Raw genomic sequence first — 13,509 nt, forward strand, 5'->3', positions numbered from 1 at the left:
TGAAAGAAAATTGATTCGTTTGTGCCTAGTGCACCGATGGAAAAATATCCAGAATAGTTTCTCCTAGTGAGCAAACGGCTGTTGCAGCGCATTAAGAATCTGTTTGAGTATTCTGTCACTGATGGCTAATTGCATGAGGACATCACTAAATTAAGCCTTTTAAACTGTCAGAGTCTGTTGAACAGTGCTTGTCAAAACAGTATGACAATAATCCATGGATTATTTTAACTCTTCTTCAGTTATATACACTGTTCCTCAGTTTTCTCTTTACAAGAAAAAAAGAATTAGTAAATTACTTGCTGGCCTCCAAAACTGTCTAAACACAAATGGGACTGGACAGTGAAGGTACAGATGGCCACAGTCATGTTTTGAGGTGGAGTTATGACCTGGAAATGGAAGGACTCAAGCTGATGCTCACTGATGAGGGGGAACTTGCAGACCTGCTAACATTGAAAAAAATTCTATTTTGCAAGAACCTCTCTGAGATAGGAGATTTCTTCCTTCTGCCCTTTCTCTTCCTCCTTTGTCTCCTAACAGCCGAAGATGTGAAGCTTCAAGGCTTTGATCTGAGAGAGATGGCAAGCACACGATACTGCGACAGTGCTCTAAGGAATACATCACTCTAGTTGTGCTTTGTCTAGTTCCGCGGTGCAGGCGTGTTGTGACCCCAGCCTCTTCCTGGCTCTATCAGATGGTGATGGTATTGCTTTTGTTCCTCTCCTTCTCCTCTTGTCTCATCCCTTCTCCCTCTTTCCTCCTGCACCTGGTTTGCAGACTTTTTGATGAGGGCAGGAGCTGCCCCTAAATAAAGGCAGGCACACTGACCCCAGCCAAATAAATCTGACGGTGGCTTGGACTAGCTTATTCATAGCCCCTTTTCTTTCAATGGCGGGGGCTTCCGCGTGTCAAATCACACGCCATTTTTTTAAAACACTTATTAATACGAATATTTTGGGAGTTCTGAGTAAAATCCAGCAACAGCAAAGCAAAAAGTAATACAAAATGGCATAAGGGTATGCTCATAGCCATTTTTCTTCCCGGATAGCTCTGGCTATGCTTTACTGGTACTGCAGCAGCAGAACCGATGGAGTATGTCGTGGCTCATCCATCACCAGCAGAGTTGTTGGCTCTGTGCTGACTGCACAGCAAGGCCCCTGCACTGATACACACCTGAGAAAGGATCCGCTTTCATTATTGGGTCCTGGATGCAGCTGCAAGGCTGCAAGTTAGGAATGTGCAATGGGAACCATCTGTTCTTGTGAACAGAGTATTTTTTTTTTAGCCAAATTTCAAAGTATAGCAGTCATAGACGCTTAGAGTGCTAATAAGCAGAAAATCTTTGAATGCTTTAACACTTCTTCTTAAAGCTTTTTATGTCTATGCAAGAGTTCTCCCAGGTGCCATGCATTTCATGGGAGATGCCTTCCTTGAGCCTCCATGTTAACCTGAAGGCACCTACCTTTTCCTGGAGCCATGACAAACCTTCCAAAAACTGCCTTTACGAGCATAGATTTGTTAGCTCTTGGGTGACATGCTGTTTCTTCACTGCCTCAGCTGCTGGTCTCGCTGCTGAGGAGTAAATAAGGCTTTTTAACAACTCTTTTTGTAGCTAGGTATGAAGTTCCATTAGGGAAAGGAGGACCTGTTTTGTAATTCTTACAGGCAAGTTGAAGTCTGTGAGGTTGTCTGGGGGCAGCTTGACGCAGGGAGACAATGACTGTTACAAACAAATGTGACTGTTTCCTTGACAGATACGAAAATGATTATCCAAAAATTGACTGAAATTTCTGGATTCTGCAGTCGTCTAAAAAGTGATTAGAAAACTCATTGAAGCTGCAACCTGGAGAATTTCTTGCATAGAGCAGTGATGGAGATAAACACATTAGGAATTTCCCTCTCTGAGAGTTGAGAGAAGCTGAATTTAATGAGCTTTAAGTCTCTTCTACTGGAAAACCGCAAACAAAAGCGCTTTCTCAAACCAGGGATACAGAAGATCTGATTCAGATCTTTGCTGGTAAGAAGGCTCATTTTATGAAGAACCAAAGCTTTCAAGGCCCCATTCAAACAAGTTAAAATGCCATTTCGAGCAAGACAATTCCTTGCAGTGTCTGGAGTGCAGCATAAACATCCATGTACGTGGACGAGCACTGGCAGAGAAGAATTGGTACGGCCTAGCTATGAGCAATTTCGTCATAAAAACCCTTAAGCCTACTACCAGCATAAAAAACTCTCACCAAAAATTGTAACGTGAATAGAAGGAAGACACAGTTCACTGTATGCTTTGCCTTTTCTCAGGTGCCAGGTATGAGAGAAACAATTCAAGAGGAGAGCAGAGCTTTGCCACAGCTTTTTGGTGATTGAGCGTGAAGGTATCCACTTGAACAAGTTTTCTACTTGCAGCAGAGACCCTCAGTAAAACAGATCATTAACGTGTTTGATGAAGAGGAACTGCAGCGGGCAAGAAAACATAAAGTAGGTGTGAGGGGTGGGAATTGAACTGGTGAAACTGGTGGTTAGGTTGGATATAAAGAAATACAAAGAAAAGGTAATCACGTTTTGAAAACACAGTTGTTTGCCATGGTTCATGACATCCTACGAGCTGGCATTCTATACATTTTGTGTATCTTAAGTTGTTGTCATATGGTTTTTGGTGGCAACAACAGCTCCAGTCCATTGTCTCCTGCCCTGTCAGTCCCAGACTAGCTGAGGACTAGAGAAAACAAAACCATTATCCTTCCTGGGTATAAAAAGCATCCAGTACCAACCTAAGCAATGCCAAGTCTTTACTGTTTGACACAAATTGATATCCTGATTTTGCCATAAAGGAGTTTTCTATGTTACAAAGCTTTGCAGTTGTGAACACCACAAATTGCTCAAGCCAAGTCAACAGTTATTCTGTGAAAGGAATATACTGGGGTGCCTGAGGGTGCTTTTGTTGAAGATGTTCTTAAACGTTAATGGTTACATGGCATAAAATTTAACTGATAGATATGATTTTGTGTATGATAGTTACTTGGAGGCTTTGGCTAATGGATTTTAAATGGATGAATTAAAATTCATTAAATATTGACACTGGGAATAAGATATGCTAGCTAAAAATCTCTGGCTGCTTGTAACAGGGGTTCAGAAAGTTAATGGAGCCCTGCAGGTTATTTTCTGAGGTTATAAAGAACTACCTGGCCCACTTGCTGAATGCTTCAGCAGAGACCAAGCAAAATATTTCCCCATGCTTTTAGCAATGAGACCACCATTAGTTTAACTCAGGTTTGGTAGGAGACGAAAAGGAGGCAGATATTTTTTCTTACCTGAAAAAGGTGAAATACCCCGTGAAATGACAAGATGATCACTGTACATAGAGACTCTTGTAACTCTTACAATCTACTAGAGTCTATTGCACACACTCTTCACTGTGGGTGTGATTATTTTCTGTGATATGCATTTAAACTGCCCAAATTTCCAGGACTTTGACAATTTGTGTTAGATAAGCTTATCTCCTGCTGACGCAAGAGGCACTTTGAAGTCATTAACTATGTATTGGTGAGTACAGCCTTTGCCATTACGTGCACTGTTTAACTTTAATGCTTTCCATCGGACACACCTTTTTTCTTTCCTGACTATACAGTGTGAATTGAGGGCTGTGTTCGAATCCCTCGCTCCTCTCGGATTAACTTGCCACAGTCTAACTCCGTAGATAAGGTGGTGCCAGAGGTGGAGTTGGACGGATGGGTTTGCTTACATTGTAGTCCATAAAAGAAACAAAAGGCCTTGCATGCAAGAAAAAAAAATGAAGAAAATAAATAAATGAAAGAAGTAAAATTAAAAACAAACATGAACATGAGATTCAAAAGCTATTTAAATCCAAAGAGATTCTCTTTATGGAAACAGAATAGTCACAGACTATATTTGACTCATGCTTTGGATTAGCTTAGTGATAATATACACTGTATAGCATTTTCCATCTAAGCTTCTTAGTTCACCAGAATAAAAAGCAAATCAAACTGAGAGACATTAGGAGTAACACTGAAATCTCTAGTATCCTACTTTCTGTAAAATTACTTCTGGAAAAGAAATACGATGTTGCCATATTAACTCACTTAAAGATTTTAATTATTAAGAGACTGCCTATAATAAGCAACATATTGCTGTGAAACAGTACTGCAGTTTCAGAAATGGGAGATATATATATATATGTATATGTATATACCCTGCGTGTGTGTCCCTGAATACTGTTATTCACCCAACATGTTGCTAAGCAAATTAACACTCCCTCATGATGTAAAGATTTAGATCTACTTTAATTACGACTTGAGGAAGGCATTGCCTTTCCAAGACTCCTCAAGAGTTTCCAGGATATTCTGTATCGTATTAGCATTTAATCTAAACATTTTAATTAGCTGCAATTGTTCTCCAGTATGTATTTGAATGAAAGATCTCCTGAGACATGAATGAAACAAACATATTGATACATTCTTTATGTATTTTGTGCTGAAACAGTTCTATAGGGTTAAAGTTCTAATCAGAAACCTGCAATATGTGCAAAATACAGTCATCCTTTATCTCTGACTTATTTAAAAATAGAGATGCTCTGATTAGTATGGCCCGCGAAATTGCTCCACATGAGCTGCGTCTGTTGTTCGTAGACAATGTCAAAGCCTTTAATGAGGGCTTGCTGAGGCACACGTGGAGACGTCAGCATGGTTAGGAGCTGCCCTCTCCTGCAGGATATTGTGAGGACCAGGCCCACTGACATTAGCATGAGGCGTTGTGGACCCAAAATAACGCCAGGTGCTATTTGGAAAATGAACATGCCTGGTAGGATTCAGCTCACTTTCTTTCAGCTCTCTGTCTGAACAGCAGGCACGTAGCATGAGCTTATGGTGCCATCTCCGTACTGGCAGCAAGGAGATACAGGTGATTTATCCTATGCCAAATCAGATGTTGTCCTCTCAAGGCCCTCAGCTCTGGCTGCTGTTTTTTACTCAGGTGTCAATCCCTCTTATGCCCCAACACCACTGCTGTATGCAGTGTAAACTGCACATTTGAGACAGAGTTCAAAATGTTCTCTTTCTCCTCCCACTCATCCTGCTGCCTTCGTTAAGGTTGTTTTTCTGTACAGTAATTTCTGGTATTTATGCCATGAGCCTTGCAGGAGTACACCTTGGATGAAGAGGATGAATTGCCCACAGAAAAGCTCCTGCCTTTCCCATCTAAAAGTGCAAAGTGAGCTTAAAGATCTCACTTTGAAGTAGATGCTTCACGTTGAGAAACCTGAAGTTAGGTGATACGAATGCACCTCTTGGCGATTGCGTGGTGGATATGAATCCAACTCTTGTAATCCTGCAGAACAACGTGACCCTCATCTCTACTATAAGTCCTGTTGAAGCGGAGCAGGGCAGTTAGAGCAGTTGAGCCAAACCGGGCGACATGAGGGTCTAGCACATGGCCAGAACCAAACCATCACCAGGGAAGGCAGCCAGAATAAGAGGGCTGACAAACAACTTCGAGAGCAGACTCCAAGATGATGCTCGTATCTTGTTTCTTTTATAGCAGCTGGCAGTTCAGTAAATGGGTGTTTACACTCTATTTTAATGATTGATTCCATTTCACAAACTGCTGTAATACTCAAGGCATGATTTATACACAACATTTCCTTTGTTTTCCCTCTGCCCTTTTGAATTGCTCATTATGATTCAGTGGAGCTATAACCAGAATTTCTTTGGCTCCATAATCTTACTTTACTGTGGCATCCATCACCTTTCAGTAGGGCTCCCCGCTTTGAAGTTCATGCTTTCTAGAGCAAGAGAAAAATTACACTCGCGGATTTAGAAGTACTTTCCTGTTGTTACTCAAAGGACTGATGTTAATGACAAATATAAAAGAAAAAATCCAATTGTGTTTTATTTCTTTCCTATGTAAGTTATACTTGAAATCTTAAAGATCAAGCAGAAGCTGTTTAAGAAATTTATTGCTCTTGTTCTGCATTGCCATACTAAACAGCACTAATTGGACTGTGTGTGAGGTACTCCCCTGTTCTTATTAATAAATTATTTGGTTTTAGTGCCAGAAAAGCATGGTGATAGTTCAGCAATACAAAATTTGCACTCCAGCCAAGAGACGTATAATGCAATCACATCCACAAATCTCAGCCTCCCAGAAACAGGAGCAAGCTGGAAATGGGGGACTCACCTGCTCAATATCGCTATTTTTCCTTGATTTATATATGAATTCACCGATGGCTACAAAAACCGAAAGAACAAGCCCTGCAGCGAGCACTATGAAGATACCCCCAATATTCTCCACCCCAAGAGCACTGGCTTCTTTGCTGTCCTCCTCGGGGCATCCGTTGCCTCGCCACCACTTTTCCTTCATCATGTGCAGCTTTCCCTCCTCCTGGAGCTGGAGGATGGCAATGGTGATCTTGTCTCTGTAAGGAGACCCTGCAAGGTGAGAGCAAGATCCATCAGTGCTGGTTACAGTGAAGCGAAGGCAGGGAGGGAGCAAGCTGCTGCTGTCTTAAGCAAAAGTGGTCCCTTATCACAAGATTGATTATTCCACCTAGAAGGTCTTGGTTTCTCTTCAGCTGGAAAGGGGAAGAGGCCTATCTGTTTGTTTGTGCCCTGGGGACTGGAAAGCAGAAGGCTCCTTTGGTGCAGTTATTTGTCTGAGATTTCATTATAATTTCTAGAGTCTCCTACTGAGGTTTATTTAAGCCTAGGCTGCGGGTTTTCTTGCTAAGTAATTCCTTCATATCATGTTTGAATATTGCTTTGAGCATCCTTCGAGACTTTCCACTCTGCATCTCTTCTATTTACTTCAACATCTGTCTATTTTTCCTACAGAATGCAAAATGAGTAGCTGTCTAAGAAAAGCCCACAGTCAGTCAGATACATTATCTTCTCATTCATACCTGCATAAGCCCACAATTCCATTTCAGTTACCTTACAGCTTGTAAGAACAAGGCGTCCGAGTCTTTTTCTCCATGACTTGCTCCAATACTAGCACTGCAATGTGAAAATAGCAACTATTTCATGTTTTTTATTTGCAGGCCAACAGCTTGCTAAATGATGTGTCTTCAGGCTCAGAGGCATTAATGGGCCTGTACAGTATCTGGCAAAGAGCAGGTCCGTGTTGGGTGGTTCGACCTGCGTAGGATTCCCCCTCACGCACTCTGCTCTGGCTCTCTGTCTTCCAAAATCTCTATTGCCCTTTAGCCAACTTGTGCTGTTGCAGAAGCACGAGTCCATAGCCCTAAGGGGGGACAAGGCAGAGGCTTGCCCCTCACCCCGCTTCTGGAGCAGAACTTAGTTAAAGGAAATTGTTACCAATAATTTTTGCCCATATTGCCAAAAGCTGACATCATCAACAAAAATAGCAGCGATGCCATTATTAATTATAATAGACAAGTGGAAGTCAGGTTTGTCATTGTGAGAGAGACTTTTCTTTATGGGGCGAGGATTTTATGATAACAAACAGGAGAGGGTTACAAGAAAGGCTGTTTGGCTCTAAAGGCATGTACGTGCTCCCAAATTCTGCCATGTTGGACTTCTGGAGTTGGAAGTGTTTAGTGTCTGGGAAGAAATACAGTGCTGCCAGTTCTTTGTCCATGCAGCTAACTACCATCAATCCTTTCCTATCCTTTAGCTCATTAACAAGACTATTTTCTTAGGCTTTAATTTCTCAAAAGGTCGCATTTTGCTGCAGATGAAAGCAGTCACAGTTCTCAATCCGATCAAGGTAAACAAAGTTTTAAGCCAGAACATGTGCCAGAATTTCAGACTTAGCATGCTGCATGTAGACAGTCTCACTAGGCACTACTTCTGTGTCTTCACGCATTTAAACAGCCTTGGAAATCTGGCCTCACGGCTTCAGTTTTCTTTCTTATATTGCCATGCAAGATATTATTAAAAATAACCGTACCATGAATACAAGCCCTGCTCTCTGCTTTCCATTTCCTTTAGCCTGCAGCATTGTATGACATGAATCAGTGTGAAGAGTATCGCACTTCTTCATTTGTTGTGCCAACACTCAGCCATTTTTCAGCGCATCTTACTGCCAGCGCTAGGACATGCTGTGACCACAGATGCCAAGATACTCGTGTCAGATTATACAAAGTCCATCTGGGAAGCCAGCGATCAGCAGCCACCGCTTGAGGTAGCCAGCTTTGAGAGCAAAATGTGCCTGCTGTAGTAATAGAAGATTTCTAATAATGCTGTTAAAGAACCTAAAATAAGCAAGACAGAAAACGAAACAGAAACACCTTCAAACTGTCTTTAACGGAGAAGTGAATAATCACCGCTGAAAACAGCAATGCCTCTCAGAAGAAAGAGCAGAATTGTTTCTAGCTTATGAGAGGTTTGTTGCCTTGATAGCTGAATTCTGTTAGGGCTCATCAATTTTGCTAGGGCTCATCTATTTTGCCTTCTCTGAAAGGACATAGGTGTTAGATAAAGGGAAGCAGCCTGAGTAACAACGCAGGATTTGTGGGGATGTTCATTCTTTCTTGTGATGGTTGTGTTGCCAGCAGCAGTATCACATTTCACCTGGAGGGTAACAGGTACATCTATATTTCTAGGCGTGCTTTTAAAGTTTGTCAAGTGTGCCCGGATGGTTGGATTGGTGATGTTTTATTGGTGAGCACTAAAAACGCACACAAATCCATCATCTCAATACCTGTTTGAATATTCAGAATATCATTTATGGCCTCTGAGCTATTAACAACCTACCTCTCAGGCCAAGAAATGCATCTATGTACTTAGCAGTCTCCCAAGTAACTGGTAATAGCTTTAGTGTTAAAATTACTAGCATCAGCACTGGCAGTGGTACTGGAATTAATACCTGTCCAGACATCTATAATAATGTTTCTTTCTTCAACCAGCTTCCTCCCAGGGTCACATTTTGCATAGGTTTTGCTTAGAGGCATCTTTGCTACATACATTAGTAATGGTCTTGGCCAAGAATCTGATGAAAACCTTCCTCTCTGTGACCCATCAGCTCCATAATAAACATAAATGGGGATGTTTGTTGACACATTTAAGTTCTCCTTATCCTAACTCAGCACAAAGAAGTAGGAAGACAGCCTATATCTGCATTTTTCTACTTACAGGAGGTGCTCAGATCAAATAGGACATTTCCTGGCTTCATAGAACTTTCTAAAATTCTCCTGTTTCTTTGGAAGCCAAACAGTGATGATATTCAGCTCATTTGCTGAAAATTGTGGAGTGCAACGTATACTTTTGCTTCTGCAGACCATAGCCTTGTGGTTGTGCATATTGTGCATTCTCCTGAAGGAATGAATGCAGACCAGTTAAGACTTGCTAAAATTTTGGTGTTAAGGATCACAGACAAGTCTTTTTTTGTCATTTTTTTTTTTCCCCATTAGCTTCTGCAGTCAATAGTCTTGAATGCCATGAGAAAAATAACAGAGCCTTTGGGGTCCATCTGAACAGAAAGATCTCCATGGCTTATCTTGTTTATTAAATCAGTCATTTAAGAATTTAAGATGCCCAATGGCACTGAATTATTCCACAGTGCTTGGAGATAACTATTCCCCTGAATTTCACTAGTTTTTCTTAAGAAAAAAGCAAGTCACTTTCTCATACAAGAAACATCTCATAAATACATTTCACAGCTGTATTTCCAATGGATGCACTTTTTCTGAGGATTACCATCTGTTCCAATTATTGCTTCATTGTTCTTGGTTTCAAATGTGGCAGCTTTATAACTGCAATGAAATTCTTGCCATACAATTGTCTTTATCTGGGATTTCAGTTTTTGTATAATTTTCATCAGGGTGAGAAGGCTGAACTCACGTAGCCAGTGGAAAAACAGAGTTAAAATGTTATCTACGTGACAATCTGAGGTACGCAGTAGCATAAAGAATCACAGCTCAAAGTGCAGTCATGTTTCTCCCTTATTTATATCTGGCCTACCAAGTGACTTATGGACCAAATACTTCACCTGTTATATCCATGTAAACCACTACTGCCTTGAATAATTCCCTTGAATACAATAAAATCACATAGCTACTAACTGGACATGGCATGGTAAATGCATACGTGGACGGTATGGAGATGAATATTACACAGGAAAAAGATCAGGCTGCCCAGTGCCAATTACTCACGAGAACACAGTGCAAAAAACTGACACACTTTCTAATTCTCTGAAAAATCTTGAAAAGTGCAGCAGATATAATAAAAAAAAGGTCTACTGGAAAGAGATCCAGAGACTGGGAGTCTTAATACTCTGCTTAGTTCAAAAACGCTGAAATCCCTGAGGCATGTGTAGAATCTTGCAATTGCTTCTCGCTGTTCTTATGTATTGCTCTGAGGTCATGAAATAGATGAGAAATTCATCTCCTTTCCTGCAGCTTTCTTTGGGATGCATACATTAAACATAATATTTATCCTTCCCGCTTCCATTTTCCTAGAGACACTACCTGATTTCTCAAAAACGAACTGAACTTCAATAGAGTGACTTGCACCTGAAGCAGCCCAGAGCATACCCGGTTTGCTATGAATACGGTGCTCCTGAAGGCGAGCGGGTCACTCAGCCTTGTTCTTCAGATGTAGCGTGCCCTGCTATATTCCCTCCTGCTTGCAGATGAGCAGGGGAAGAGTAAAAGTTTTGCCTAAAAAGAAGCTCCTAGCATCTGTTTTGATCAGAAAGGTTTTTAAAAGACTAGGACATGATTCAAAGAGCCTCTTAAACTTTTGAAAGGGATGTTGCTGGGAGTGCTCCACAACACTTGTGCTGGAAAGCATCTTACCAATAGGGGTTCCCACGCCGTAGCCTTTTGAATCAATGAGGCCTCCGATCTGGGTGAGATTGCAGTTTCTCTGAGTCACGTACTCTATGCTGGTCGACTCCATTAGCAGCGCATAGTCTGTTGTGAGCACACGCTGGATTCCCTCATCATTGTTCTTCACCAGTGCTGTCTGCTGCCTGCTGCTCATGAATGCCCACATCTTCTCATATGTCGATATTTTGGATTTCTAAGGGGGAAAAACTATGGCACAGAATCACACCAGAACCCAAATTACACTTGTCAAATATTCCTCAACTTTTGTTGTGACTGATGCCAATAGCACATCTTGAATGAAAGAGAATTGGTAGCAGGGCTTTCCATCCCACAACCTTTCTCTCTTGCTGTGCTTTACTCTGAGGAATCTCTTTTTTCTCTTCCTTTGCAGTATCAGGAACTTTATTACCGGCAATATTCTGAGGTGCTTTGAAGTGTTTTGGGCTAGTGCTGTTACATGGATTACAGCATATAACCCACCTAAATTAGTGCAGCTGGACACTGGTGCACTGAGAAGCCCTACTTCTGCCTGTCAGGGTAAACTCGCTACTCCAAAAGCCTGATGATGAATAAAGTACTGGCTCTTTTGCATTGACACCACTTGCCTAGAAGTCATGTATTTCAAGGATAAAGCTCAAGAAACAAACCCAAAGCGGCTTCTAAGCAAACTTCTGCTTTTTGCTTTCCATTCCAATAAAACTTGAGGATTTCAGCCTTCTCCTGTTGAAGTTACAGGGGAATTTGCCAGGCGGAGTGTGTGCACGTCCAGTGTCAGTGCCCAGCTGCACAGAGAAGAGGGAAGCCAGAAGCCCCAGCCACCTCAGTACAGTGCTGGACATCTCTTCCTCCCCACTGCTTTCTCCATGCTGTGGGACCCTGTGAGGGACACAGACACCCTGCAAGGAAAGGCCATACTGGTGCCCCCTTGTTCACATTTATGCCTTTGTTGGAGGATATGAAAAGAAAAACTGAACCTGCTCAGGGTTGTGCCGAAGCCCTGAGCCTGCTACCCTAAGGATGTGCTGCCTACAAACCAACCAAGCCTCAAGTGCTCGCATAGTACTAACATGATTAAACCCCTCTCTTCTTGTGTGCTCTCAAACAACATTTAGCACACAATGTCACTTTTGGATTAAATATCAAGGTAGGCCTACAGACAGTTGGACCATTAGAAACTGTCAATAGAAAAGACTTTGTCTCAAGATGGAAATGCCAACTGTTGCTGAACTACTCTGTGCTGCAGCCTAGCACAAGCCAGACACGAACAAACCAACTTTTTAATATAGATACGAGTTGAAGGTCCTTCACGTGCTTACACTTCCCCAGTTGTGGGGCAGTATATCCTCACTTCTTTCGTGGTCTCTATATTTGTTCTATAGCCATCATATCTGATTTTAGGCTCTTTGTGTGCTTATTAAACACCAGTGTCTGGGGGATTCCAGTGAGATGTTGATTTTCTGGTTTTTGAGCCAGAGTTAATATGTTTCACCTGTAAATTCAATACCTTTGACTATCACTTAATTTTCCTGTAGGTTTGGTAAGCCACAGGATACCACTAAACTATGAAGATGGTTAAGTGACTCTTTACTAGTAGAAACCATTTTTTCTGCTCAGTTGGGACTATTTTTCAAAATTGATGGCAAATTGGTGCAGTAGATCGAGTCTGATATTCAATTTACTGGAAGGCTGTATTCGTTATTCAGAGGAGTTGAAAGAAAGATCTTAGCTGCTCAATTTGCCAACTCCTATTTTTTTCAGGATAGACCATACACCAAATTCTGAGCTTTGAATTCTCATTGATTTCAGTGTGAACACATCTGCACATCAGAAGGTAGGAGCTGGCAAGAGTTGCAACATGAGATTAAGATCTGTTATCACAGAGGTGCAAGAAAGCAATGGAATATTTATAGATATGTTGAAAACAGAACAGGACAGCAGTCGGGAGAACTATGTGTGTGTCACTATTTGTGGATGTGAAACATCTTGCACTCAGTTGGACTTTTCCCAAATTTTGACATGCACACAGATGGTGAATGCTGCCTGAGTTCCCGCTGGCTCACTTGTCTAGAACCACATCCCCTTGCTGGAGCATCCGTAACACCCAAGCCCTGTTTACTAGGTATTTTCATCTGGTGTGGACAGATTTGGGACATTTGTGCAATATGGAGGCTCTCCCTGAAGTTCCTTCAGTCAGAACTCCTTTTTTTCCCCAAATTTCAATTGCTTTTGTTTTCATTCCTCCCACTACCTGGCTAGAAGGCATAGCCATTGCATAAACTTTCTTGAAAATATTCTCATTTTAGCAGTAGTTTTGCTGGGGACACTTTTACACCAGTGATGCTAAGGCACTCAAAATTAGTGGAAGAATGCCACTCTTAGTATATGCACTATAAACAAGACTAAATAAAAAGTTTGAATAAATGCAAATAGAGTATTTCAGAAAAGCAATGGAGGTAGCTTGCTTTACTTGTAAGATTCCTAAACTTCATCCCATCCAGTAGGTAATGTGAAATATTGTGTAATTGTGTAATATCAACTTTCTGCAGCTACTTGAATCACAAAGTCATAAACCAAAGCTCTTCAGAGCTTGCTTCATGCCAGGACTTTTTTCTTCACTTGAAGTCTTCAGAAGTCCTTTTGCCATGTGTGTCTCACGATCCTGAAAACCAGACTCATCTGGCTTTTGTATCTCACGTCCTACACGCCAGGCA

General features: G+C 41.5%; 1 protein-coding gene across 1 annotated transcript in view; it reads right to left on the reverse strand.

The window, feature by feature from the left end:
• The window catches only part of GRIK1 (glutamate receptor, ionotropic, kainate 1), a 37,718-nt gene that overhangs the window by 4,639 nt on the left and 19,570 nt on the right, over positions 1 to 13,509 (reverse strand). The window contains exons 9-11 of the mRNA XM_010134486.1: positions 10,766 to 10,991; positions 6,187 to 6,437; positions 3,599 to 3,764 (exon numbers count right to left, since the gene is read on the reverse strand). Of these exons, the coding sequence (XP_010132788.1) occupies positions 3,615 to 3,764; positions 6,187 to 6,437; positions 10,766 to 10,991 (627 nt within the window). The 3' untranslated portion in view covers positions 3,599 to 3,614. The remainder of the gene's footprint in view (positions 1 to 3,598; positions 3,765 to 6,186; positions 6,438 to 10,765; positions 10,992 to 13,509) is intronic.

This window comes from Buceros rhinoceros, unplaced genomic scaffold (assembly GCF_000710305.1).
Source record: "Buceros rhinoceros silvestris isolate BGI_N320 unplaced genomic scaffold, ASM71030v1 scaffold3544, whole genome shotgun sequence".
In the NCBI taxonomy this organism is placed as follows: Eukaryota; Metazoa; Chordata; class Aves; order Bucerotiformes; family Bucerotidae; genus Buceros; species Buceros rhinoceros.